This window comes from Rhinolophus hipposideros (assembly GCF_964194185.1).
Source record: "Rhinolophus hipposideros genome assembly, chromosome: 12".
In the NCBI taxonomy this organism is placed as follows: Eukaryota; Metazoa; Chordata; class Mammalia; order Chiroptera; family Rhinolophidae; genus Rhinolophus; species Rhinolophus hipposideros.
Genome location: NC_138058.1, coordinates 3027249 through 3053230, shown reverse-complemented (window position 1 = coordinate 3053230; position 25982 = coordinate 3027249). Strand labels below are relative to the sequence as shown.

Sequence of the window (25982 nt, the reverse complement as noted above, 5' to 3'; positions counted from 1 at the left end):
TCCATTAAGGGCTGAGGTTCCTAGAGGCCAAACTTTCTGGCGGCAGCAGAAGAGCCAGGGGGCCAGCCTGCTAGCAAGGTGTGTGATGCGCTGTGTGGGCGCCAAGAGGCGATCCGCTCCCAAATAGGTGGGATATACCCTTGCCCCGGGCACGTCACCCCAGGTCTTCCTTCCCCAAAGTGCCACACGGGGGTGGCCACAGTCTCATCATCCTCCGTGTCAGCAGGCAGCTGGGAAATGACGTCTGACTGCGCAGGGCTCCCGTCTCCACTAAAGGGAGCTCCGAGGAGCCAGACCCCAGACCCAGCCTCTCGTCTTCCCTGGGACACGCTGGACCTTCTCCAAGCACCCTGGGATACTCACAAGGGGGACGTCTTCACGTAGCTCACGTTGCCGCTGGCCTCCGGGCACGCAGGGCTGACGCACTGGAAGCTTCCCCCGGTGTTGACACACGTGGTCCCCCGGGGACACAGGTTCTGCGGGCTCACACACTCGTCGACATCTGAAATACAGTCACTCGTGCAGGAAAAGGGCCCCGACGTCCCCTCCATCGCTCACAGGGCCCCTGGAAAGGGATGGTCCACACGTGACGAGTGTCCCACCCACTCTCTTTCTCAGGGCAGGAAGCCTGGTCCTCAGAAGTGCCGCTGCACCCCCAGGGGACGCCCCTCCCGCTACACAGCTTACCTGGGCAGCGCTTCCCTCAGACCTGCCTCCTCAGCGGAGGGGTCCTGCAGGCTCCCCTCCAAGGCTATTAACGCTCCCTTTATGATCGTATCAGCCAAAGCTTCTTTTACAGTCTCATCCCATGCCCAGCGCAGACCAGACGGGCCCACTGTCCTTTGTATGAGTTCTCTGCTCTCTTCACGTGACTTCCTTGTATTTCTTCCCAACCCCACACAATCCCGAGTGGCCTTCATGAGCACTTGTGGGGCAGGTGGATGGATGGATGATGGATGGATGGGGAGACAGATAATGGCTACCTGGATGCTTTCTCACACTACAGTCCTGATTTGCCCAACACTGTGGACCCCAGTAGAATATCCCTGGGGAGCTGCCTCCTCTCACGTTCCCTCTGCTCTCTCTCCTCCTCCTTCTCGCCCAGCAGTTCAGAGCCATTGTCTGGGACTTAGCTGGGCTCTTTTCTGTGTCCTGTCTCCATGGGTACACCTGGGGGACACAGGTCTGCCCCTTCTCTCTAGTATGAGGCAGGCTGTGTTAGCAGACACAGCTTCCCCTCAGAGACCCGCTGCAGCATCAAGGCTCCAGGGCTGAGACTGGGGGCGATCCCACTAGGATCTAAGTGCCTAGAAGGTGCTTCCCTTTCAGTCGTAGATGCAGGCCTGTGCTGTGCCAGTACCTCACGTCTCATGAAGAGACTGCAGGACATAGGCACCCCCAGGCTGCTCTGCCTTTGGGTCCAGCCCTGTGTTTGGTGGCTTTGCTGAGTGGGAGGACATGACCTGGGCTTGAAAACAGTGACTCACGTAAGGTTGGGAGGGACTGCCAGGATTGTTACGCAACTTGCATTCCTATTTATGTGGGTGACGATGTAGCCTGATTTGAGAGGTTCTTTTGTTGGTAGGTTTTAAAAGATTGAACATATCTGAGACTTTGGCTCCCCTAAAATCCACCACACTCCCATTCTGAGGTCCTGGCATGTCACAAGAGCAGCAAGTGAGCAGGTGTGGAGAGCTGCCCTCCAGCCCGGAGCACCCGCCTCTGCAGCAGGCTCACTCACCCTCGCAGCTCTTCCCATCCTGCAGGGTCCGGTACCCGCTGGGGCAAGCACAGCGGTAGGAACCTGGTGTGTTCACACAGGCGTGCATGCAGAGCCGGGGGCGTGCCTCTTGCCCATAGAGTTCACACTCGTTCACATCTGGGGACAGAAGTGCCCGGCATGACTCTGGGACCCATGCGGTGAGCCCTGTCCCCAGCAGAGCATGGCACCACCTGACCATTTCTTGGATTTGAACCACCAGTCTGAGTTGTTTTCAGAAGGAGCTTTGGTGACCAGGAGGGTTAGCACAAGTGGCCCTGTCTACCCACTAAGCTAAGCTGGGAGGGGACAGGGTTGAGCCCCAGGTGCCTGCCCACCTCCACCTGTGTACCAGCAGAGGCCCCCATCCTCACTCCCCACCCTGTGATTACAGCCCGGGTGGAGGGACACGGGGCTCAAGGGTCTTCCAGACCAGTGTGCAGGGCTCGGGTGGAGGCCCACCAGCTTCTGACTCCTGGGCCACCCTGGCTGCCTTCTCATGAGGCTGGCCCATGTCTGCATGTTAGCTCTGTTTTAGCCACCAGGTTAGCACGAGCCTGCACCCCCTGCTGTGCCCCGGGTGCTGGCTGGGTGCTCAGGCAGGTGGGAGGGCGGCTGTGGGAACCCCTTCTCCTGCTGTGTCCCTCCCCCATGCCGCCCCCTCCCCTGGTGGGTGAAAGCCCCTTCCCTCAGTGTTCCCCATGGTGTGCCCTCTAGGCTGCGGGAGCCTTTCTCCCCACCTCCCCGCCCCTGTGCCCCCTCCCCGTGGGCGGCCCACCTACCCTGACAGACGCTGTCGCCAGCCGCACCGCTCAGCTGGAAGCCGGCCTCGCAGCTGCACTGCCGAGTCCTCTCCACCTGCGCGCAGCGGGGCGCGCGGCTGAAGGCGGGGTCGCCCACCACGCGCTCCGGGGTGGCTGCGGGGACCAGACGAGTTAGTACCGGCCCTGTCCCCACCCCCGCCAGCCGGACAGAACTCACTCTGCAGGCGGGGAAGGAGGGACGGTGACTGAGCAAAACCCCGCCAAGGGCGCGGGGACCCGGCGCGCGGAGCATAGCGCTGCGGGAAGCTGCGGACACGCGCTGCACGAACGGCCGCAGGGACGCGAAACCTGCGACCCGCTCAGCAAGGCTTCATACACACCCAGCGTCACTGCGGTTCAAAACACCGCTTTGGGAGGGGGGAGGTCTTTGCTGTATTCTTTGTGCTTTTCTAAAGTGTCTCAGCTTTCTGTTTGTTTTTTAAGCAAGAACAGAAATCAATTTCTAACCAGAAAGAATCAGTTTTTGAACGTTTTCAAAGGGTGTAGAGCTCTCATAGGTTTGGGGGAGGTTGTGGACACACAGAAGACACACTCCGTTTATATGAGGTCCTTAGAGGACACTGTTCAGACACAGAGGTAGGGGGTTGTCACCGGGAGGGGAGAGTGGGGCGCTCTTGCTCACCTGCACAGTTGCAGTTTGCAGGATGAAAAAAGTTCTGGAGGTGGGGGCCCAATAAGGTGAATGTACTTAATGCCACTGAACGCTTACAGTGGTACAGTACGTTTTTGGTTACGTACATTTCACCACAATGGACCAAAAAAGGTGAATAGATAAAAAGAAAAGGAGTGGGAGACGGGCTCCTGGCTGGAGCTGGAAAGACCCAGGCAGAGCTGGGAAGGCTCCAGGCAGAGGGAGCAGGTGCACAGGATGTGAGCGTCTGCTGGGCAGCCGTGGACACTGTGCAGGCAGGAGCCAGCTTCCCATGTCTGGGAAAGTTCAGACATCAAATGCCCGGCCTGGAGGTCCTGACAGCAGCAGCCATCAGTGTCCAGGCAGCACACTTGGGATGAAAGGCGGCCTATTTCTTTTCCCCGCCCTGTTTATGAGTAGGAGAGGCAGTGGGGCTGCCAAGAAGAGCCTGCCTTTGGCCTCTACACAGAGAGTAGCCCCGGGACAGGAGCTGGAGGGGCCTCTGGGCTCCTGGGAGGGCAGCCTGATCGTGAGGAAGCTCCCAGAAGGCTGACTCGGCTGAACGGAATTAAGGCACATAAAGCAGCAAATCTCTGGGGGCAACGCTTAGAAGGGACCTTGGGCTGAGTCCAGTGCAAGGATGTCAGCACTGGGAAAGCTCCTATGCTTATCACCCGTTTCTCCTGCCCACGCAGACGGCACGCCAAGATCACACAGGACACTCCAGGCTTTTCTGGCAAAGCCATGGGACGTCTTTTGTAGAAGACATTCGGGTTGCCTCACGGTGTGGGAATCCCCAGCCATGCCCTACATTTCCCATTGGATTTTCTGGCCATCTGCCCAACCGTCACCATGTGCCTTCCAGACCTTCTGGCTGCAGCTATGGTGGGACTCAATGTGGATGACCTCACCCTCTGTCAGGTGGCTGGTCACCCAGCATTAAAGACACTTGGCCTCTATCAATAAGTGTGGATGTGTAGGGTGTGGCTGGAGCATTTGCAGGAGGTGCCCTGCTGACCTGCAATGGAAATGACTTTGGGAAGGTGGCAGCCAGGGAAGGTCCCAGGGCCATCCCCCAGTCCTGGGACTTTTCAAGTTGCCAGTCAGTCCTTCCACGTGAACTTTCTTCCATGAGAAGGGTCAAAACCCTGGTTATACAAAAGAGCTAAACTCCCTCCCCAGTAACCACCTCAGGGAACCAGAGGGATCGATGGGTGTGACACAGAGAGGAAGAGCCCACTCTCTGGTGGTCCATGACCAGGGTCCCCCTCGCTCAGCAGTGGGACGTCTTTGCCCAGCCCCACGCAGCTACATACCAGTCTGGGCCTGCTGCTGACAGCGGCTCCCAGTCCTTCCTGGGGGACAAATGCATTTGTACTGGTTGACTCCTTCTACACATGTCCCACCATTCTGACAGAGCTGGCTGGAGCACTCGCTGATGTCTAGGAAAATAAATGCTTTTCAGACACAAGTGTGTGAGTTCTGATTTGAACACAAACAAAACACAAAAGTGGGTGCACTTTGTTCATCACAGTCTGACTCCAGCTCCCCCACCACCTGCCCTTCCCACTGCCCCCACCGCACGGGCTGGGCAGCCACCCTCCATTTAGCAGGCCAGGTGCACGGCCCACCTGGAGCTCTGCCAGCTGGAGTCACTCAGCACCTACCTTGTGTGCCAGCACCCAGGCAGAATTGCCCCCCAACTCCACCCCTCTCTGCCAGCACCCAGGGGGAACCCCTTTGAAGGGCTCTGTTCAGGGGTTTAGTAAGAGGGAGGGAGAGTGGCCATGAGGACTTGCAGAGATGGGGAAATGCATTTCCTTTCCGTCCAGCCCAGAACCCCTCCTGTGCTGCCAGGTCCTGTGAAACCAGCGAGTCCTGACCATGGCTCTGTCCTCGAGGTTGGAAAAGGGGACTGTCCCTTCCATGCAAACAACAGTCCTGTGGAAAGGCTATAGAGAGATACATATTTACAAGTTCAGTAGGTTTTTCTATGTGGTACTTTTTCTTTGCTTATTTATGCTTTTCTGTCCTCTTCCATTTTCCCACAATGAACATTTGTAAGTTTCCTAATTAGGAAAAGATGATACTGAACCCCCCACCCATCTGCGTGAATTCTGCAAGCCCAGTTCCAGTGGCAGAGCTCAGGCCCCGGGGAGCAGGTCTGGGGTTCACCTAGCTGACCACAGCCTCCTGGGAACGAGTCGAGTCGGGACCGTGTCCTTTCCTGCTGTGCCCACTGACAGGAAGAAGAGGTCCCTGATCCTCATGAGAACAGCAGCCTCGCGTGGGCAGGTTGGCAGGGACCCCTTCCCTTCATCCTCCTCGTGACTGAAGTGTCATGTTAGACTGCGGTCTGCATTCCTTGTGGGAGGACCAGACCACGCAGATGCTGCCTGCCCTGGGAGGAGCCTGTTAACTTGCCAGTAACCTCAGCCTGGCTGCACCCTCCATTCACTCTGTTTTCAGCCCAATGGCTTCCAGGAATGTGTCTGGAACCAGGGCACACAGAGCCACAGGGCTTGGAGTTCCCGTTTGCGCCTGCAGTCCAGCCCCATCATTCCTCACGGGCTGACCGCAGGGCCGTGAGGTGGGCACAGAGCCCGATGAGGACACTGGTATCTTTCAGTCTGGCCCCCGTAGGCCCCCAGCTGAAGGCACTGGGCCTCCCGCACCTGGACGGTGGGTGGGGGCGGCTGCAGGTTGTGCCCCAGGCCCCTGGCGCCCTCTGCCACCTGGATCTTGTGGCCCAGGGTTTTCATTTCTTTACAGGCTCCACACAGACGCTTTCTTCCTTATCTTTATGGGCATTCGGAGGCATGCGGTGGCCAGGTGCCCTGTGCTGGCACCCCTCTGTGTCCTGATGGAAGTATACTTTTCATCACATCGTGTCTGTCCGGAGCAGTGGCACTTAGTTAATTAAGTGCATGGTGATTTTAGAGCTGTAAAGAGCGCCCTGGAGAGGCTGTGGGGGGGCTGGCAAGCCGGAAGGAAGCACGGTGGCCTTACTGTCCCCTCCAGCCGAACTCAGCGTTTCACATGCGTGTTCTTATTCCTTGTCCTTTTCTTTCCAATTCTTTCTTGTGTCCTGTCATCTCATTTCACACTTCCATTTCTCCAACCACCTTGTTTCTGAGGTTTTCTAAGTTTAATTTATGCTATCCTTCATAGCTTTCCCATTTTAAATATTTCTTTGAACTGGCTTGGAAATATTTCTAGCTTCCATGTGTTTGATGAGCAGGTCTTGCTGGCATTTCTTCATCATGTGTAGACTTTATTCTGTTTTTTGTTTATTGTTTATTTATTAATATTTATATAAATATTTATATAATATTTATATAATATTCATAAATAAATATATATATTTATTGTATATTGTTTATTCTGTTTATTATTGTTTTTTACAATAGTACAGAGTCCAGGGCTCTCTGTTACTCATACCCAGGGGACGTGGCTTTTCCACACAACTTTTCTAACACCAGGCCCCCAGTCTCCCAGTTCTGTTGTTTTCAATGTGGCTCAGCTCAGCTCCCTTCTAGTGCCCCCATTTCTCTGCCATTTCTACCAATTTTCCTTTTGGGGCTCAATATGGATTCTCGTCCTGTAGTATCTCTAATATCGGGGCTTGTCCTGGAATGTTCTGAGAGTTCCTAGGGGCCAGACTGCTCCAGATATGGAAGCTTCCTATTAAACAAACGAGCCCACCCCTAAGACGAGCCCCAGGAGGCCGGTGCTGACACAGAGCCTAACCAAACGATTAGATTTTAAAGGAAAAGAAATCCTTTGGGCATCATCCAGACAAACAACCAAGATACTCCTGGTGGCAGCAAGAGCACTTATTAAAATGGAAGACGTGGGAGAATGCATTTAAGACACTCAAGGAAAGAAATGTGAGAGAGGAATTTTCAGAGGTGTGATCAAAAAATATGGTGAATGTTTAAATTTAAAAGAAAATTTTTCCGTTAAAAGACATATTGCTATTAATCCCCCTCAAAATACTCCTCCTTGCTTTGAACACACTTATCCCATTGTTTTTGCCACTTTCTGAGGCAGTTCTGGAAGTCCTCTTTCATGAGTGTCTTTTCTTCATCCTCCATCATGACGACGCCCTATGTCACACATCGCTTCTGATATGGCAATTTCTGTCAAATAAAAATATTACAGTGTGTCCTCATCCACCTTATTCACCAGATCTGGCACCGTGTGACTTCTGGCTCTTCCCTAAAGTCAAAATGACCATGAAAGGTAAACGTTTTTAATCATTTCAGGACATTGAGGCAGCCACGACAGCGCAACTAAAGACACTCAGGAAAGAGGACTTCCAGAACTGCTTCAGGAAGTGGAAAAAACGTGTTGGAAGTGAGGGGGAATATTCTGAGGGGATTAATGGCAATGTGTCTTTTACTGTAATACATTTTTAAAATGTAAACATGCACTGTATTTTGTGATCACACCTTGTATGTCCAATCGCAATGACACCCAGTGCTAAAGCTGCACTCTGTGAAGTGTGAGAACTCAGGGCATCGCCCCTGGGTTCCTCTGGAGAAACCGACCACAGGGAGCTCTGGTGCAGACCGCGGTGATGTCACCAGGACGCAGCATGATGGGACAGAGGACGACCGCGGGGACTGCCTGCCAAAAGGCTATACCGCTGTCCTGCCCAATGAACAAAAAATGTCACCTGAGTGTGACCAAGGCTCTGGAGTCAACGGCACAAACTTGTAAGGCAAGTGAGCCCTGGGGGTGACTCACAGCAAGCCAACTGCAGTCAGCATGGACGTTCGGGGAAGCAGTAAAGACAGTTCTCATCACAAGGGTCCTTTGGGTTCTCATCACAAGGAGAAACCTTTGTTTCTTTTCTGGTATCCGTATGAGATGATGGAGCTCTTCCAGGGTTCAGGGTGAATACAGATACCAGTATGTCCCCTGGTGTGTCTACATGTCACATGGCTTCTGTTCCCAGCTGGTCTGAGACCTGGCACCTGTAACCACCCTTCAAACTGTGTTGTTCCCGGGAAATGGGAAATGAAGTCTGGACCCATGAGAGGGGCTGGTTGTCCCGTGCTTTTTAAGTCAACCCACGCTCGTCTGGACAGACGTTCCTGTATGTTTTCAAGTTATGTATGCATTCAAAGTCTTCTCTCTGCCGCTCTTCACAACCTACTTATTTATGTAATATCTGCATTTCCCCTTCTACTCTTGGGCTGAAGTCATGGCCCCCGTGCCTAGCAGATGCCCATGAGCCCTGTCCTGAAAATGACTGGCGTGTCTGAAGCTGTGATGCTATGTTTTAAAAAGCCGACACGTGACGTGTGCCAAGTCTGCTTTTCCTCAGCAGCGAAAAAGTAGTGTTTTCAAGCCCAGCACAGACAGAAGACAAGCTCGTGCCTCATCTCACCCAGTGTTCTCTCCTGGGGTCTGTCCACACCAAGTCCCAAAACAGACACGAGGGACACCTGAGGAATGTCCTGGACCCGCAGGTCACCAACAGCCTTGCAAATAAACTGCAGCCCTGGAAGGGAGCAGCCACGGGGCACATTTCCGTGCATTGCCTCCCTCACATCCCTCCCCCCACCGTCGGGAAGAGCAGAGTGACTATTGAGGACCAGACTCTGGGGTCAGAGTATCTGAGTGTGAGTCAGCTCAGCCTGTCCTCCGCTGTGTGGCTTTGGGCAAGTTGCTTCACCTGTGCCTCAGGTCTGCAGTCGGGGAATGGTGGAGAAGTGAGGCAGAAAGGGTCTCAAGGAATGGCCCTTTGCCCCCAGCAGTACCCTGCCGGGCTGTGACAGGTCCAGTCAGGATGGGGGGGGGACCAACCTGTGCAGTGGGGTTCTGCCCCTGTCCACGTGCCGTTGTGGAGACACAGCACGCTGCTGGGCCCAACCAGCCGGAAGCCGGGGTTGCAGGTGAAGTGGACTTCATGGTCCACTAAGTACTTGCTTCCGAACTTCCTGCCGTCCACAGGGGCCTTCAGAGCAGGACAGGTCACTGCAGGGAGAAAACAGACGACCACGGCCCTCAGACAGCACTGTCCATCACCCGGCCTCCCGTCGTCAGGCCTCTGCTGAGTGCCTCCTCCAGGCTGTGCACCGGCTGCACCATTTTAAACGCTGGGTCTCACTGTGTCCCCATAGCATGCTTGGCCACGGGTGACAGCTGCCTGCTCAATGAATGACAAGAGGCTGAGTGCTGTGCGAAGCCACTGCAGGGGAAGGTTGGGGGGGGGACTCCCACAGCTGCACTGACCACCCACCCCTCTGTACCCAGGAGCTCCGCGTGGGGCTCAGCCCCACCTCCAGGCCTGGCATCTGCTCCTCCCTCTGCTGGAATGTTCTCTCCACAGAGTGCCCCAGCTCTGACTCCTCCTCCTTGACCTGTGTCTCCACAGGAACACCGCACCCTCCCAGAGAGTTCTCTACCACCAGGATTCACTGAAACTTCCTGGGGGCAACTGTGAGTCCTTTTCCTTCCGTCCTAGAGTGGTGACCACTGGGGGCATCTTGTTTGTTTCCACAAACTGGTCCCTGCTGCACGCCTAGCCCAGCCAGCACTGGCCCCAGTGAGCACCCAGTCAGTAAACCTCGAGCACATGAATGAATGGCAAACCATCGATTGTGTTCTTACTGTGTGCCAGGCACTGCACTAGTGACCCAGCTCTCAGGGTCTTCTGGCAGGGCAGTCAGTCGATGACCGAGACCCATGAGCAGGTGGCAGAGTGAGATAAGAGGTGAGAGTGTCCATAGCAAGTAGAGTGGGGGTAGTGCTGGGGGCACAGCGAGGGTGCAGCCGTGCATGCGTAGGTCAGGGGAGCTCTCACTGGGGCCAACACTTGAAGACGATGGAGGCATAACCACGCAGAGCTGGGGAGGACAGAGGGGACGAGCCAGTGCCAGCACGCCTGGCAGGTCTGAGGAATGTCAAGGGGGAAAGCAGTGGGGTCTCCTGGGTGAGAAATCTAAAAACCCTCAAAAAACCAGATGGGGAAACTCACAGGTAAATCATACCTGCACACAGTGGGTGCTCAATAAATGTTAGAGGAATTAATGAATGGACACAGATCAATTAAAAATCAGTTTGCACTCATTTCCCAAATGGGAGCCAAAGACCTCTGTCTTGTGGATGGTGTGCCCCGTGGACGAGTGCCTGATGGACAGGGTGTCCCATGGACGCTGTACCCCATGGACAGCACACTCCGGAGCTGGTCCATCACCACGAGCACCTCCCAATGAGCACCTTCCACAACGAGGTTAATGCATAAGGAATGACGTCAGCAGGGCCGCAACCCTGGCGACGTGGGTTCATGAGTGGAAAGAGGCTGCCTGGACAAGCCCCAATGCTGATCTGTTGTGACGGTCTCAGGAAAGGAAGGCTGGGAAACAGAGGGAGCTACTTAAGACAGAAAGAGGAGGGCTGAGGCTTCTGTGGGATAAGAAAGTATTCTTCCCGATGCCCAGCAAATGCCCTTTAAAACAAAAACAGCAAAAGACAATTTTCCCACAACCTGCAGCTTGGTCTGGGGTGAGGGTCCAGGTCCAGACCCCAGCAGCGGGGATCCTGGCAGCTGCTTGTGGCTGTGTCCAACACACCGAGAGAAAGAATGCAAGGTGGCAGTTGTTTACAAGGAGAATTGGCCAATTAAAAACATTCTACATGGTTCAAGGAAGAAAGCCCCTGAATCTGGGGCTAAGGAGATTTATGATTTAACAGTTCTTCTGTCTGTCGGCACTAGCAGACAGAGCCTCTGACACGGGCAGCCAGTTCTATAAATGACCTCTGGTCGGTTCTTCTTATAAGAACCCAGGGTCTACAAGCTGCTCTGACCCCATAAACACAAAGAGGGCCTAGGGGTTGGGCCTCCAGCACGAAAAAAATCCCTAGATCTGGGACCTGCTACTGCTAAGTCACTTCTCTTAGCCTCAGTTTCCCCATCTGTGGCCACAGGGTGGACATCCTGCCTGCTTCTTGGGGGTCCAGCTGTGACAGCCTGCAGGACTGGGCTCCATGGTGCCTGGGAAAGTATTGGAGGTCTGGCTGGAGGTCCAGCTCTGCCCTGAGGCGCCAAGAAATCAGAAGTCAACCGTTGCTGTTGAGACTCTGGGTTTGACACGATCACCTCTAAAAAGGTGGGAGCTTTAGAGCTAAAAGCTTTCCCTAGGAACTTCTTGTCTCACCACCAAGAAGACCCTCCATAATGAGTCTTCCATGGGTAAACGATGTCATATACTCCATAGGCTTTGGCCTTAAAGCACGAAGACCGCCCCTGCCCCCATCACCCTAGCAGAGGCCAGAGGAAATCCTGCCGCCCACATCTGGCCCTTGGCAGAGTGAAAGCCATGACTGGGACAAGCGGGAGGATACCTGACTGTCTGTCAGAGCACACCCCCTGTAATGTCACGAGACAGACGGACCTACACTCAGCAGCCCCTCCCGCCCCACTGGCTCTAATGGGGACTGCTGCTTAGGGCCTAGAGCTCACTGCAGCCAGTGTTGTTCATGCACCGGGAGCCACACTGGTGTGGGTGCAATGGCGGGGCCGTTGTGTGTGTCCGGGGAGGGCATGTATGTGGGAGCTCTCCATGCTTTCCATGCAATGTTGCTGTGAACGTAACACTGCTCTAAAGAGTAGTCTATTACATTTTTCAAAAACCCAAACTGGAGCCTTGGCATCTAGCTGGGTCGGAACAGGGCAGAGAGAAGCAGGTCCTGCTCTGAAAGGGGTGTCTCTCGACGACTCTGTGATGACAGCATGCAGACATGAGACTGTGAAGCGTCGGCGGCAAAGTCTCGGAGGAAGTGGGGGACCAAGGGCGGAGGGACCACAGGCGAAGGGCCTGAGTGTCCTGTGCCCAGTGGTGCGGGCGTGGGACCTACCTGGGGGTGCGTCTGGGCCCACTCTGCTCACGGAGCCCTGCAGCGCGGCCAGCCGGCTCCTCACGCTGCGGACGCCCTCGGCGAAGCGCGTCTCCTGGGTCTTGAGCAGCTGCTGCAGCTGGCGGATGGCCGTGAGGAGCTGCTGCTTGTTCACACAGTTCTGGGGAGAGAAACATCACCACACGCTCACTCTGGGTGTTCAGAAGCTGCCCAGACCCCGGGGCCCAACAGGCAGCGTGAACGTGGCCTCGGGGATGGGCCGCTGCCCAGAGCTCCTGCCAGCTGTCAAGGGGGGGTCGATGGCCTCAACCACCTAACTCGTAGCCCCAGTTCCCCCTCCATGGAAGCAAAACCCCCATGTTCAGAGTACAGAGCAAAATGGATGATTCTAAATGATTGGGTGGGGTGAGCAATGATGTGTCCCCAAGGGCCTGTGATCAATGGTCTGTTACTCCTACATGCTCCCTAAGTCCTCCCTGAATAATGCTGTGAATGTGGGTCCTGGTGAACTCTCCTTTCTTTCTTCCTTGGAAGTTTTTAAAAGGACATGAGTGACAAAACCTACAAAACAGGCAACACAGGAATGCCCCATGGTTCCCATGCTTTTAAAAATGTAACTGGGCAACTAAGAAAAAAGCTCAGCTTTCAGGAGGCATTCAGTAGTAGTCAACACACAGTTCTGGTGATGGTTTCAAAATGGGCTGGTTCTTGTTCCAATAAAGACTAACTTAAAGCGACACCGTGCTTCGTGACGAGAATCTAAGGATTCCAGTCTCCATTGCCTGTAAAACGCAGGACATGACGAAGAGGAAGGGGAGCCAGGCAGGGCCTCAGTCTGGGGGTCATTGGGGCCTGTGTGTTACCTCAGCAGGCTGCGCCTGACCCTGTCACCTGCTGTGGATGAAGGAGAATGTCCAAAAGATAATGACAGTTATCTCTTGGGACAGGCTTATGGATTGTTCTTCATTTTACTTTTTATGCTTAATTTTTTTCTATAACAAGTATCAGTTTTATCATTTAATCTTTTTCTAAAAGGGCAGCAGAGCAGCTAAAAGTCATGGGGCTTCCAGCCTGACTAACACAGTAGGAACAGGCCCCACCGCTGTCCCAGGCAGGCGTCTGGCCACCTGCTGCACCCTGGAGACTTCGCCAAACAGATGAATCACTGGTCTGATTCAATAGCTGCTTTTGATGAAGCTGAATTCCTAGGTGCCCCTGGAACTCGCCAACCAGTGGGGGTTCCTTAGCCTTCACCCTGACCGGAATCTGACCAGGGCCTGATTGGGCCTGGCCCCAAACACAGCTCCTGGGAAGAGAAGCTTTTTTCTGTCCCTTCTTCCTCCCCGCTCCACCCCATGCGGTCCCTCCCACTGAGGCCTGGGCCCCCGGGAGTGGCCTCCTACAGTCCCCTACCTGCCCAGCATGCATAGCATAGCCATGCCACCCAGACCTCATTTCCCACACCCACGTCCCCACCCTTAAAAAAAAAAGAGTTGCTTTTATAGATGGCCTCGTGGCTTAGGTGTGATTTACATTTGTCAAGTTCACAGTTTACAAAACTCTCTGTAGGACTCCTGGCTGCAGCAACCCTCCAAAGAAGGCCTAGGATTGTGTCTGTCACAGATGAAGACAGAGGCTGAGAGCCCAGCTGACTCCCCCACCCCCACCGCACCCCGTCCCAAGTATCAGTGCCCGGCGGGGCCGTCCTGTGCCCTGTCTCATGTTCTTCACTGGCCCCTGTGGTGAGTGGCCCTGATCCATTTGCACTAGGAATTGGAACTCAATGACCCAAGTGAAGTACCCCGAGGAGTGGATTTCTGACTGTCATGCAAATTTCAGGTTGGGAAGCGTGGATGCTGGGGCAGCCGGTGGGAGGGCAGCCAAGTGAGCAGCGGCCTCCCTTTTCTACAAGCCACCTGCTGGGCTGTGACAGCTGGGAGAGGGCTCGCTGGGCCTGCTGTCCCAGGGGACATGGAAGAGCTAAGTTTTGAAGTTTGGGAGAGAAGATCAGTGCCAAGGCCTCTGCCAGGACCCTGGGGGTGGTGACATGGGGCTCTAGTAAGTAGAAAAAGAAGGAATGTGTGTGGAAGGAAAGGGACCTGTAAGTTACTTGGCCACTGGGCAGCCAAGTGTGTCTAACCCCAGTGCTCCCAGGTCCGGGCACAACTGTCCTCTGCTTCCAGTGACACTTCCTGGAACCCTTCTTAGCACTCACACTGTGGAAAACAGGCACCAGCTGCTTTTCCCCAAGTGCTCACTAGCAGTGTTGTGGGCTAATCCAGTCAGAGGGAAAGCCCTTCAGACCAAGCACACTAGGGCCACATCCCAGGCGGGGAAGGACTCGGAGGGTTGTGGGAGGGCTTGCTGTATGGAGGTCGGCAGGTCTGGCCCATTCCTGCCTCCGACTTGTGGGAGTGATGCTAACAGAACACCGGGTGGGGCAAGAATGATCCCTGTGAGCCCAGAAATAAACCCATGTGCAGACGGCCATTTAACCTATGACAAAGGAGGAAGAATATACAGTGGGGAAAGGACAGTCTCTTCAATCAGTGGTGTTGGGAAAACTGGACAGCCATGCACAAAAGAGTGACACTGGACCCCTATCTTATACCATATGCAAAAATCTACTCAAACTGGATTGAAGATTTGCATGTGAGATCTGAAACCACGTTTCAGATCTAGAAGATAACATAAGAAGTAAGCTCCTTGACTCTAATATTGGAGATAATTTTTGGAGTGAACATCAAAACACAAAGGCAACAAAGGTAAAATTAAATGCGTAGGATGACATCAAACTGAAAAGTTTCTGCACAGCAAAGGAAACTGTCTACAAAATGAAAAGGCAACCAACTGAATGGGAGAAGATAATTGCAAATAATATATCGGATAAAGAATTAATATCCAAAATATATAAAGAACTCATACAACTCAACAGCAAAAACAACAAAAAAAATCTGATTGAAAAATAGAGGACCTGAGCAGACATTTTCCAAAGAATACAGACAGATGGCCAACAGGTACATGAAAAGCTGCTCAACATCACTGATCATCAGGGAAATGCAAATCAAAACCACAGTGAGATACCACCTCACACCTGTTAGGATGGTTATTATCAAAAAGACACGACACAGGAGACCCTGGCGGCGGCGGCGGCGCCTGACACTCGGCGCCTCCTGCGGTGCTGCGGGGCGGCATGTCCGAGGCTGGCGGGGCCGGGCCGGGCGGCGGTGGGGCAGGAGCCGGGGCTGGGCTCGGGGCGCTGCCCCCACAGCCCCCCGCGCCGCCCCCGGTGCCGCCGCAGGGCTCCCCGTTCGCCGCCGCCGCCGCCGGGGGCTCGGGCGCCTGCGGACCGGCGACGGCAGTGGCGGCGGCGGGCACGGCCGAAGGACCAGGAGGCGGCGGCTCGGCCCGGATCGCCGTGAAGAAGGCGCAACTGCGCTCCGCTCCGCGGGCCAAGAAACTGGAGAAACTCGGAGTGTACTCCGCCTGCAAGGCCGAGGAGTCTTGTAAATGTAATGGCTGGAAAAACCCCAACCCTTCTCCCACTCCCCCCAGAGCCGATCTGCAGCAAATAATTGTCAGTCTGACAGAATCCTGCCGGAGTTGTAGCCATGCCCTAGCTGCTCATGTTTCCCACTTGGAGAATGTGTCCGAAGAAGAAATGAACAGACTCCTGGGAATAGTGCTGGATGTGGAATATCTCTTCACCTGTGTCCATAAGGAAGAGGATGCAGATACTAAACAAGTCTATTTCTACCTTTTCAAGCTCTTGAGAAAGTCTATTTTGCAAAGAGGAAAACCTGTGGTTGAAGGCTCTTTGGAGAAGAAACCCCCTTTTGAAAAACCTAGTATTGAACAGGGTGTGAATAACTTTGTACAGTACAAATTTAGTCACCTGCCATCCAAAGAAAGGCAAACAATCGTTGAGTTGGCAAAAATGTTCCTAAACCGCATCAACTATTGGCATCTGGAAGCTCCATCTCAGCGAAGACTGCGCTCTCCCAGTGAGGATATTTCTGGGTACAAAGAGAACTACACAAGGTGGCTGTGTTACTGCAACGTGCCACAGTTCTGTGATAGCCTGCCTCGGTATGAAACCACGCAGGTGTTTGGGAGAACACTGCTTCGCTCCGTCTTCACCGTTATGAGACGACAACTCCTGGAACAAGCAAGACAGGAAAAAGACAAACTGCCACTTGAGAAACGAACTCTAATCCTCACCCATTTCCCAAAGTTCCTGTCCATGTTAGAAGAAGAAGTTTATAGTCAAAACTCTCCTATCTGGGATCAGGATTTTCTCACAGCCTCTTCCAGAACCAGCCAGCTAGGAATCCAAACAGTCATCAATCCACCTCCTGTGGCTGGGACAATTTCATACAATTCAACCTCGTCTTCCCTTGAGCAGCCAAATGGAGGAAGCACCAGTCCTTCCTGCAAAGGCTCTTCTGGGCTCGAGGCAAACCCAGGAGAAAAGAGGAAAATGAATGACACTCATGTATTGGAAGAGGCCAAGAAACCCCGAGTTATGGGGGATATTCCAATGGAATTAATCGATGAGGTGATGTCTACCATCACGGACCCTGCGGCAATGCTGGGACCAGAGACCAATTTTCTGTCAGCACATTCGGCCAGGGATGAGGCAGCCAGGATGGAAGAGCGCAGGGGCGTGATTGAATTTCACGTGGTCGGCAATTCCCTGAACCAGAAACCCAATAAGAAGATCCTGATGTGGCTGGTCGGACTCCAGAACGTGTTCTCCCATCAGCTGCCCCGAATGCCAAAAGAGTACATCACACGGCTTGTCTTTGACCCGAAACACAAAACCCTTGCTTTAATTAAAGATGGCCGTGTTATTGGTGGTATCTGTTTCCGTATGTTTCCTTCCCAAGGATTCACCGAGATTGTTTTCTGTGCTGTAACCTCCAATGAGCAAGTCAAGGGCTATGGAACACACCTGATGAATCATTTGAAAGAATACCATATAAAACATGACATCCTGAACTTCCTCACATATGCAGATGAATATGCAATTGGATATTTCAAGAAACAGGGTTTCTCCAAAGAAATTAAAATACCTAAAACCAAATATGTTGGCTATATCAAGGATTATGAAGGAGCCACTTTAATGGGATGTGAGCTAAATCCACGGATCCCATACACAGAATTTTCTGTCATCATTAAGAAGCAGAAGGAGATCATTAAAAAGTTGATCGAAAGAAAACAAGCCCAGATTCGAAAAGTCTACCCTGGCCTTTCATGTTTTAAGGATGGAGTTCGACAGATTCCAATAGAAAGCATTCCTGGAATTAGAGAGACAGGCTGGAAACCGAGTGGAAAAGAGAAAAGTAAAGAACCCAAAGACCCTGACCAGCTTTACAGCACGCTCAAGAGCATCCTCCAGCAGGTGAAGAGCCATCAAAGCGCTTGGCCCTTCATGGAACCCGTGAAGAGAACAGAAGCTCCGGGATATTATGAAGTTATAAGGTTCCCCATGGATCTGAAAACCATGAGCGAACGCCTCAAGAATAGGTACTACGTGTCTAAGAAATTGTTCATGGCTGACTTACAGCGAGTCTTTACCAATTGCAAAGAGTACAACCCCCCTGAGAGTGAATACTACAAATGTGCCAATATCCTGGAGAAATTCTTCTTCAGTAAAATTAAGGAAGCTGGATTAATTGACAAGTGATTTTTCCCCCCTCTGCTTCTTAGAAACTCATCAAGCAGTGTGCCTAAAGCAAGGTGGTTTAGTTTTACAAAAAATTGGACAAAATGTGTTGAAGATATTTGTAAATGTAATAATTAGCACTTTTGAAAAACAAAAACCTCCTCTTAGCTTTTCAGATATGTATTTAAATTAAAGTCATAGAACATTTTTTATTTTATGAAATAGGTTTTAATCTATTTACTATTCACGTAAATTTTCTATGGCATGAATATTAACTGAATAGTCAATAATAGATGATCAGAGGTTTCCTCAAAACCTGTACATGAGGAAATCGCACATAGTACCAAGATTTGGGGGAATCCAGAAAATTTCAGACCGTGAATGTTTCCATTTTTCCTAATGGAATGTGAGAGTTTATTTTTATTTTTTTCTGAAGGACTTTAAGGAAGGAATACATGATAAAAAGCCCGTAAAAGGTGAAATATGTGATGTCTGAAGTCTCATTTAGACTTTTTATATATATATTTTAAAAACACTCATCTAGATGAGGTGCTTTGAGCAGTTCTGAAAAAAATGCAGTTCCAGAAAAGCAACTGCTTCAATTCCTAAGGAAGAAATTCTAAATAATGCAAACTTTTTTTTATAAGCCTCTGGGTTTTGATAATTCTGTCTACCTACAACAAACTTGTGAGTACTCAACCACTATTTTAATAATTATTTTCTCAACACAAATGTGGAATGTTTTATTTGACTTTGCTTATGCAGGCCATAAGTTCCAGAAGGCAATTTCCTGGGCCACAAAGGCATAAATTTGAAAACACTTGAAACTGAATCAACATACTTTAATAGGAAAAGAGGTATATTCTATATATGTATCAAATATTGTGAACCCTTGTTCTAATAAATAAGGATTTTTTTTTCCTTTTCTATGATACACACCACCTCACTCATAATGTATATGTGGATATTTTTCCTTTTGCCTCTCTAGATTATGTATATTCATTATCTAAGGTGAATTAAATTACCAGCAAGATCTGCTGTCAGTATTTTCACACCAACATTGGTTTATAGACCCAGGGTAATATCCCACTAAAATCCATCCTACAATCTTATTAACCTGTTGTAGGATTCCAGTTTAGTGCTTGGATTCATTTCTTGATTAACACTACATAGAAAAGTGGGACATCTGCCATCCCAACTCTGGGAGAACCAACTAATATAAAACAAATGAAGGCCACCTTGATGGTCTTGACACTAATTTTTATGATACAAATTTATAAACTGATTTTTGTAAAGGACTAGCTTTTAAAAGTGTATTTAACTTGATGTTTTCTATCAGCATAAGTGAATTAAGATGATCATTTAATAGTCATTAAAAACAGTTGCCAGAGATAATCTGCATGAAGGAAAAAGAACCTGCAAATGGCTATTAAGTTGGAAGTATTGTTTTTAATATGTAAGAGATATTCAGAATGCTCACACTGAAAAATGCCTCAACTTTTTTAAGTATAAGAAACCACCTTGAGTGGCATCTAGATTTCTAATGAAGAATGATGATACAGTTTGGATTAAGTACCGTGTTTCCCCCAGGGTAGGACCTAGCTGGATAATCGGCTTTCATGTGTCTTTTGGAGCAAACATTAATATAAGAACCGATCTTATTTTACTATAAGACCGGGTCTTATATAACATAAGACCCGGTCTTGTATTAATGTTTGCTCCAAAAGACACTTTACAGCTGATTTTCCGGCTGGGTCTTATTTTGGGGGAAACATGGTATCTCAGACTGGTTTTAAACAGTGCTTTGTACTGGATCTGCCGAAGCATCTGTCCAGCTTGGTATCCTGTGAAAGTTTGTTATTTCCTGGGTAGACATTCTTATAGAGTATTGTCTTTAAAGTCAGATTGTCTCTTCTATATTGAAAGCATTTTTATGTTTTCTAATTTAAAAATTAATATTTTCTTATAGATATTGTGCAATAAAGCTGAAGTAGGATGTGTGGTTTTTGCAAATGCTTTAACAGCTGATAAAATTTTACATTTGTAAAATTAATATATTGTACTGGTACAAAATAGTTTTAAATTATATTTTGAAAAGCTAAAAAAAAAAAAAAAAAAAAAAAAAAAAAAAAAAAAAAAAAAAAAAAAAAAAGACACGACACAAGTGTTGGCGCGGATGTGGAGAAAAGGGAACGCTAGTGCACTGTTGGTGGGATTGCAGATTGGTGCAGCCACTATGAAAACAGTATGGAGTTTCCTCAGAAAATTAAAGATAGAACTACGATGTGACCCAGCAATCCCACTTCTGAGTATTTATCCAAAGGTAATGAAATCACTATCTCAAAAAAATTTCTGCACCCCACGGACACTGCAGTACTATTCACAACAGCCAAGATGTGGAAATAACCTAAGTGTCTACTGATGGATGAATGGGTAAAGAAGATGTGGTATATTGATCACATCACATATCTATCTACCTATCATCTATCTATCTATCTATCTATCTATCTATCTATCTATCTATCATCATCATCATCATCTATTTAATTCAGCTATAAAAAGGAAGGCAATCCTGCCATTTGTGACAACATGGATGGAGCTTGAGGGCACTGTGCTAAGTGAAATAAATCAGACAGAGAGAGACAAACATTGTATGATCTCACTTATGTGTGGAATCTAAAAAAGCTGAACTTACAGAAACTGAGAACGGATTGGTGGTTGCCAGAGAGAGGGCCTGGGGGTGGGGAAAATGTGTGAAGGTGATTAAAAACTAAAAAGTTCCAGTTACAAGATAGTAAGTCCTGGAGATGTAAAGTACAGCATGGTGACTGTAGTTAATAATCCATTAATTATGATCCAATCCAAGTATCGCATATTTGAAACTTGCCAAGACAGCAGATCTTAAAAGTTCTCATCATAATGAAAAAAAAACAAACCCACAACAACTTGTAACCATTGTGCGGTGATGGATGGTAACTAGTCTCACTGCGGTGGTACTTTAACAATATAGACAAATACCGGATTGCTATGTTGTACATCTGGAACTAATATAATGTTGTATGTCAATTATAGATCAATAAAACTAGAAGGAAAAAAAAGTTCCCAAGGGAAAAAATAAGAAAGGAAGATCCTTGTGGTCTTGGCAAGCCAGCAAGTGGGCTGAAGGCCGGTGCCAGGGGGACTGAGAGATTCTGTGCCTTTTGATGCTAGTTTGACGTGTCCACTGCAGCTGCTACTGGGCGGGCAGCTCCTTGATCCCAGTGGGAATGGAGCCCTTGGGAGCCACGCTCAGACTCTGTCACCTGTCCCGGGACTTGGGCCCAGGTGTGACTGAGTTCACCTACACAGCCGGTGACAAGGCCTGAAGTCCTTACGGACCAAGGTGCTCAAGGGGTCTGCATGATGGGTACAAATGGGGTCATGGAGGGGACTGAAGCCCTGGGTGTGTCGCCTGTTCACACTAAGAAAGCTTTATCATTTTGCTCGGTCATAAAAATAAAACACGCTCTCTACGAAACAATAAACAAAGAGCCAGTCCCGTGACGCGAGACAGCCTGCGAACTTCTGTTTGGTCTGCAATTCCAGATGGGACACACGTGCACATGGGCACAAGCACAATCTCACTGGGTCACAGGCGGCAGGTCTCCTCGGCTGTCCTGTGGACACTGGGCTGTGGCCTCGTTTCACAGCAGCCAGTACAGCACGTAGGGGGCCCGGGGGCTCAGTTCCACTCCTGTCCCTCCGTGCCCTTTTCACGTGGGGAGGGGGCCTTCCCCTCCACCTGGCTGCGCACCTTCCCATGCCCTGGCAGCAAACCATTTCCTTCTTTGCAAATGGAGCCTTAAGGAGGTCAGCTCGGGGGCTGGCGAGGGGCTGCGAGGGCGTCTGAGGCCGGGGGACAGGAAGCAGGCCGGACCCTCCAGTGTCACCATTCAGCCCGGCCCTGCCTCAGCACATGGCTGGCTTTGGGCAGTGTGTTTCCATCTCAGGGGCCCGACCCCCAGCTGTATAACCCAACCATAGGCTCCACTCACCCTTCCGGAGCTGGCCTACCCCTCGAGCAAGTGTCGAAGCCACAACTGGGAGGGAAGGCACATCCCAGAAGCCAAGGAAGGGGAGTGTCAGTGCCCCCACCTCCACAGGCCTCTTCCAAGCTCTCAAGGGGCCCTCATTTTCAATATTTTCTCAAAGAGATGCCCTCAGATGGTGTAAGTTTCCATGCCGTCAAAGCCTGGCTCCACGCCTGGCTGACACTGCTGGCAGTAAAGGATGAAAAATGGTTTCCGTTTCTTTGAGTTAATAACTTATGTGAAAAGGAACCAAGAGAAGACACTCAGTGAAACGTTTCCACGTTCAAAGAGAGTAAGACCAAGGCTTACCGTTTCTGTCATCAGACTCGTCAAAGGATGGTCCAGCTGGACACCAATGGCAGTGTTTGCAGAGAAGGCCTGAGCCAGAGACATCACCCTGACAGCCCTTCTCATGGATGGTTCTGGAAGACAGGCCAATGCTGAGAGCTGCAGGGGTCGGTGCTGGTCGTGAGGTGCTTGGGAGCAAGGAGGCCACAGAAGCGTGTGCAGCTGCCCCATGCCACCCCAGGAAGAGCATGTCCATCCTGCCCCCGTGGGCCCACAATACTTACTCGGCTAGATGTAATGGACACGCCCGGAGTTCACAGCACTACACAGTCCCTGAGCCAGCACACAGTGTGTGTGCGTGTGTGGTGGGGGGGGAGCTCCAGAGCCATTTTGTACCCAAGACCCTACCTGCTGCCCGGGGGTAGATGTGTGTCCCCCCAGTTCACTCCATCCCCAGGCCCAGGCCTCATAGCCATTGGACTCAATGTATAAATGAAGGTTAAGACCCACAGTTTGCTCTGAAGGCACCAATGGGCACGGGGTCCATGGAGCCCTTCAGTCTTCTGTTCTCATGTGACCCAGGTCACACAGAGCCAGTCTGTGGTCTCCTCACCATGACAGTCGGAACAGTGACTCTTCCCGAGAGCTCCCCCATGACAGGAGAGCCCTGTGACCCCTCAGGTAACCACTAATGACCCCTGGGAGCTCAGGGGGCCATCCCCTGAGCTGGTTTTCTGTGAGCCACAGCTCTGTGTCACGTCAGCATTTTGCTAAAGGGAACACAAATGTCTTGATGCCCTTAGTTCTGTGAGAGTACGGAGCACACTTGCCAAGCGTGTGCCTGCCCGCCAAGGCCCACAGCCCCAGCCTCTGAGTCATGTCGGGCGTGCATGTGGCTTTCTCCAGAAGTTATTTTCATTTTAGACCAAGTCACAGGCGGGGTAAAGCCCCTGGACTTCTCTCATCCCAGTGACCAGGGCCCAGCACCCACATGGAGGGCGAGAGAAAGTGGGTGCCCCTGGGGAAGGCCTGTGGCCATCAGGGTCCCCCAGAGACACAGAACCAGTCGGATGTACATGGCACGCATTCACATCCGAGACAGCCAGAATGAGAGGGGTTTATTTTAAGGACAGTGGGGCTGCACGTTGAAATCTGCTTGTGGTGGCCAGCTAGGACTGAGGCCACAGCTCCAGTCCCGGCGTTGGGACAGTCCCGGGCTCCTCGAGGACCTGGATCTTTTGGACAAGGCTACACACATTACAGAGAGCAATCCGCTTTATGATTTGAGGCTCGTCTTGTCTAAAACCTACCTTCACAACAACATCTAGGCTGCTGTTTGACCACTTATCCGGGTGCCATGGCCCAGCCCAATGGACACACGAGATTAACCGTCTCAGTCCTGCAGTCCCCCTCTGGGACCCTGGCCCAGGCGCTCGGGGCTTTTTGGGTGTTTCCCGAGCTAGCTGCCCATAATTCTATATTTACACCCAACCCGCTTTCTTGTCTATGTTGTAAAACGGTCATGGGAGTGATGACAACCTGGGCACCTGGGCACCGACAGGCAGCACTGTGACCGCACGTCACACGTCACTCATGAGCTGCGCACATCAGCCGTAGGATGTGGCACCAGTATTGTGCCCTCTGTACAGGCCACGGAGCCAAGCAGTCACTTGGCCACGGTGACATCCAGCACTCAACCCCCTGCATCTGCTCCAGGACAGGGTGGCTGGCCCACTTCAGAGCGGGGTCTGCAGGAACACCCCACAAGCTCCACCTCCACCCACCTCCTGCTCTCATGTCACAGCACCCCTTGCTGGCCCTGACACCCACCTCTGGTCACCTCGCCAGCCCCTCAGCATGCTTCAGGGCAGAGGACAAGCTACAGACAGCTTGGAACCCCCCTCACCGAGGGCAGGATCTAAGCGCACACGGCACGCCCACGTGAATGAACCACAAGCAGACAGGTGAGCGAGGACGGAGGGAACGCACTAGTGCAAACCCAGGAAAATCTCGCTCGTCTCATGCCCGAGCCCACCCGACTCTTTCCCCCGTGAGCTGCCCAGGTGCCCTCCATCCAATTGCCGAATTCACCTGTGGTTTTGCTGGGCCTTTAACGGCGTTAGTAAACATCTCCCCTGATGCCCATTCTTTCGGTGAGTGTGTTCGTCCCGCAGGAATCGGGGAGACGCTCAGAGGAGGCCCCAGTTTGCTTATGCCTGTCTCGGTCCCCGGACATTGCCCCCGACACACACAGACACTCCCAGGAACAGTCACAACGCGTGCTGTTTGTTGGAGTGTGTGGCACACATATGATCCAAGCTGAGTGTGTGTATGCCCACATGTGATCAGACATTTATGTAATTTGTGAAAACCCACATCTGGATTTTGCCCAAAGGCTGGATCTTCTTCAGTCGACAACGAGGAGGTGGGGGCGAGCAGGTGGGCGGGGGAGGGCCTGGCCTTGGCAGGACACATGGGCAAACCCAATGGGAGGGACAAATGACTGCTGTGCGCCTGTCCATGGCCTGGATTCTGGAACCAGAGTCCTTATCTGGAGTAACTCATCTGGAGGGACGTAAAGGCTAAATTAAATACATTTTCCTGCACTCTCTGAAGAAAAGCACCCAGTGATTCTGGGCAGGTAGGCAACCATGCGACTGAAATTGTCCGGTCCTGAACCGTGCCATTTACGTCCCACCTGCTCTCCAAGTCCTCATTTTCCCTCCTACCATCTCTGAGGTCGGAAGCTAGACAGCATCCCTTCCTTGTTTAAACCCGGCAGCGGATCCCCAGCCAGGAGGGTAAAGGCACACTCCTCACAAGGAGCTGACAGAGCGCTCACTTCCTGTCGCTGCTGTGACAGATGGACATGAACTTGTCAGCTTGGCACAACACAAAATTATTGTCTGACAGTTTTGCAGGTCAAAGTCCAACACAGGTGTCACTGGGCTAAAATTAAGGTACAATTCCCAGGTGTGAGTAAGAACACAGACATCTGGGAGCCTTACTCGGCCTACAGAGCCATGAGTGGTCAAGCCCTACCACCCTCACCTGTGCCCCAGGGCAGCACATTCCTTTGTGCACTGGGCTCAGGATCTGAACCCCCTCTGTTTCTCCACACCCCTCAGCAAGCTCATTTCCACCTCAGGACCTTTGCACTGGCTGTTCCCTCTGCCCAGAAAATCTGCCTCTGGTCCTTGGAAGCCAGGCGCCTGTCTTTCCACTTTCTCGAGAAGGAGCCTTCTCAGAGTCCTGACCGCCTCCTGGCCTCCCTTCAACACAGCACCCATTTTCCAGGTTCTGCCTTCTGATATTTCTCAGACGCGTTCCTCTCCCTGGTGGCAGCTACACGACCACAGGAACCGGGACAGCCTTGTCTTCTTCCCCAACATGTACTGAGTGCCCACTGTGGACCTGTTCTTTGCGTGCCGTTCGTCTCCTCCTTCCCACGACCCCACGAGAGGGGCATGTCTGTTATCCGCACGGTGCAGAGGAGCAAACTGAGTCCCAAGAGGCAGGACCTCCCCCCAGGCAGCTCAGCCAGGCGCCGGCATCCCCTCCATGTGCTGCTCTGCCTCCTTAGGCCCCAAACAGTCCGGGGGCAGCCGGCCAGACTGCGGATACAGGCGTGGAAGGCGGCTCCTCTGGGCAGGTACAATCTCTCATTATGCAACCAGAGAAAAGGCACGAATTGCAGCAGCCCCAGCTGATAGTGACACGTTGTGTGTTTTCACTACAGTGCAAATGCCTGCAGCGGCTCTCTGTCCCTTTTCTGCCTCCAGCATACAGGCACCCTGCCTTGGAGCCCCGCAATACTTTCCTCCTCTTCCAATCAGTCAGGAACCACCTGATTCCCTCAGCTGCCTGGCCA

The 25982-nt window shown here is 51.6% G+C and overlaps 2 protein-coding genes across 4 annotated transcripts in view; one reads left to right on the top strand and one right to left on the bottom strand.

Moving 5' to 3' along the window:
- Positions 1 to 25982, bottom strand: part of FBLN7 (fibulin 7) — a 36433-nt gene that overhangs the window by 4869 nt on the left and 5582 nt on the right. For 2 of the 3 annotated variants that reach the window (XM_081068355.1, XM_081068354.1), the window contains exons 2-7: positions 12086 to 12245; positions 9032 to 9202; positions 4531 to 4656; positions 2542 to 2676; positions 1742 to 1879; positions 364 to 502 (exon numbers count right to left, since the gene is read on the bottom strand). In XM_081068355.1, coding sequence (XP_080924481.1) covers positions 364 to 502; positions 1742 to 1879; positions 2542 to 2676; positions 4531 to 4656; positions 9032 to 9202; positions 12086 to 12245 — 869 coding nt within the window. Of the gene's footprint in view, positions 1 to 363; positions 503 to 1741; positions 1880 to 2541; positions 2677 to 4530; positions 4657 to 5013; positions 5167 to 9031; positions 9203 to 12085; positions 12246 to 25982 lie in introns of all 3 variants that reach the window. The other variant, XM_081068353.1, reaches the window with a different exon arrangement.
- On the top strand, positions 15254 to 19847 carry LOC308505686 (histone acetyltransferase KAT2B). The gene has a single exon (XM_081068352.1). The coding sequence runs from the start codon at positions 15279 to 15281 to the stop codon at positions 17772 to 17774; it is 2496 nt and encodes an 831-aa protein (XP_080924478.1). The 5' UTR covers positions 15254 to 15278; the 3' UTR covers positions 17775 to 19847.

Bases quoted from the DNA above. Each gene is read 5' to 3' on its own strand.
- LOC308505686 (XM_081068352.1), top strand. From the start codon at position 15,279: ATGTCCGAGGCTGGCGGGGCCGGGCCGGGCGGCGGTGGGGCAGGAGCC.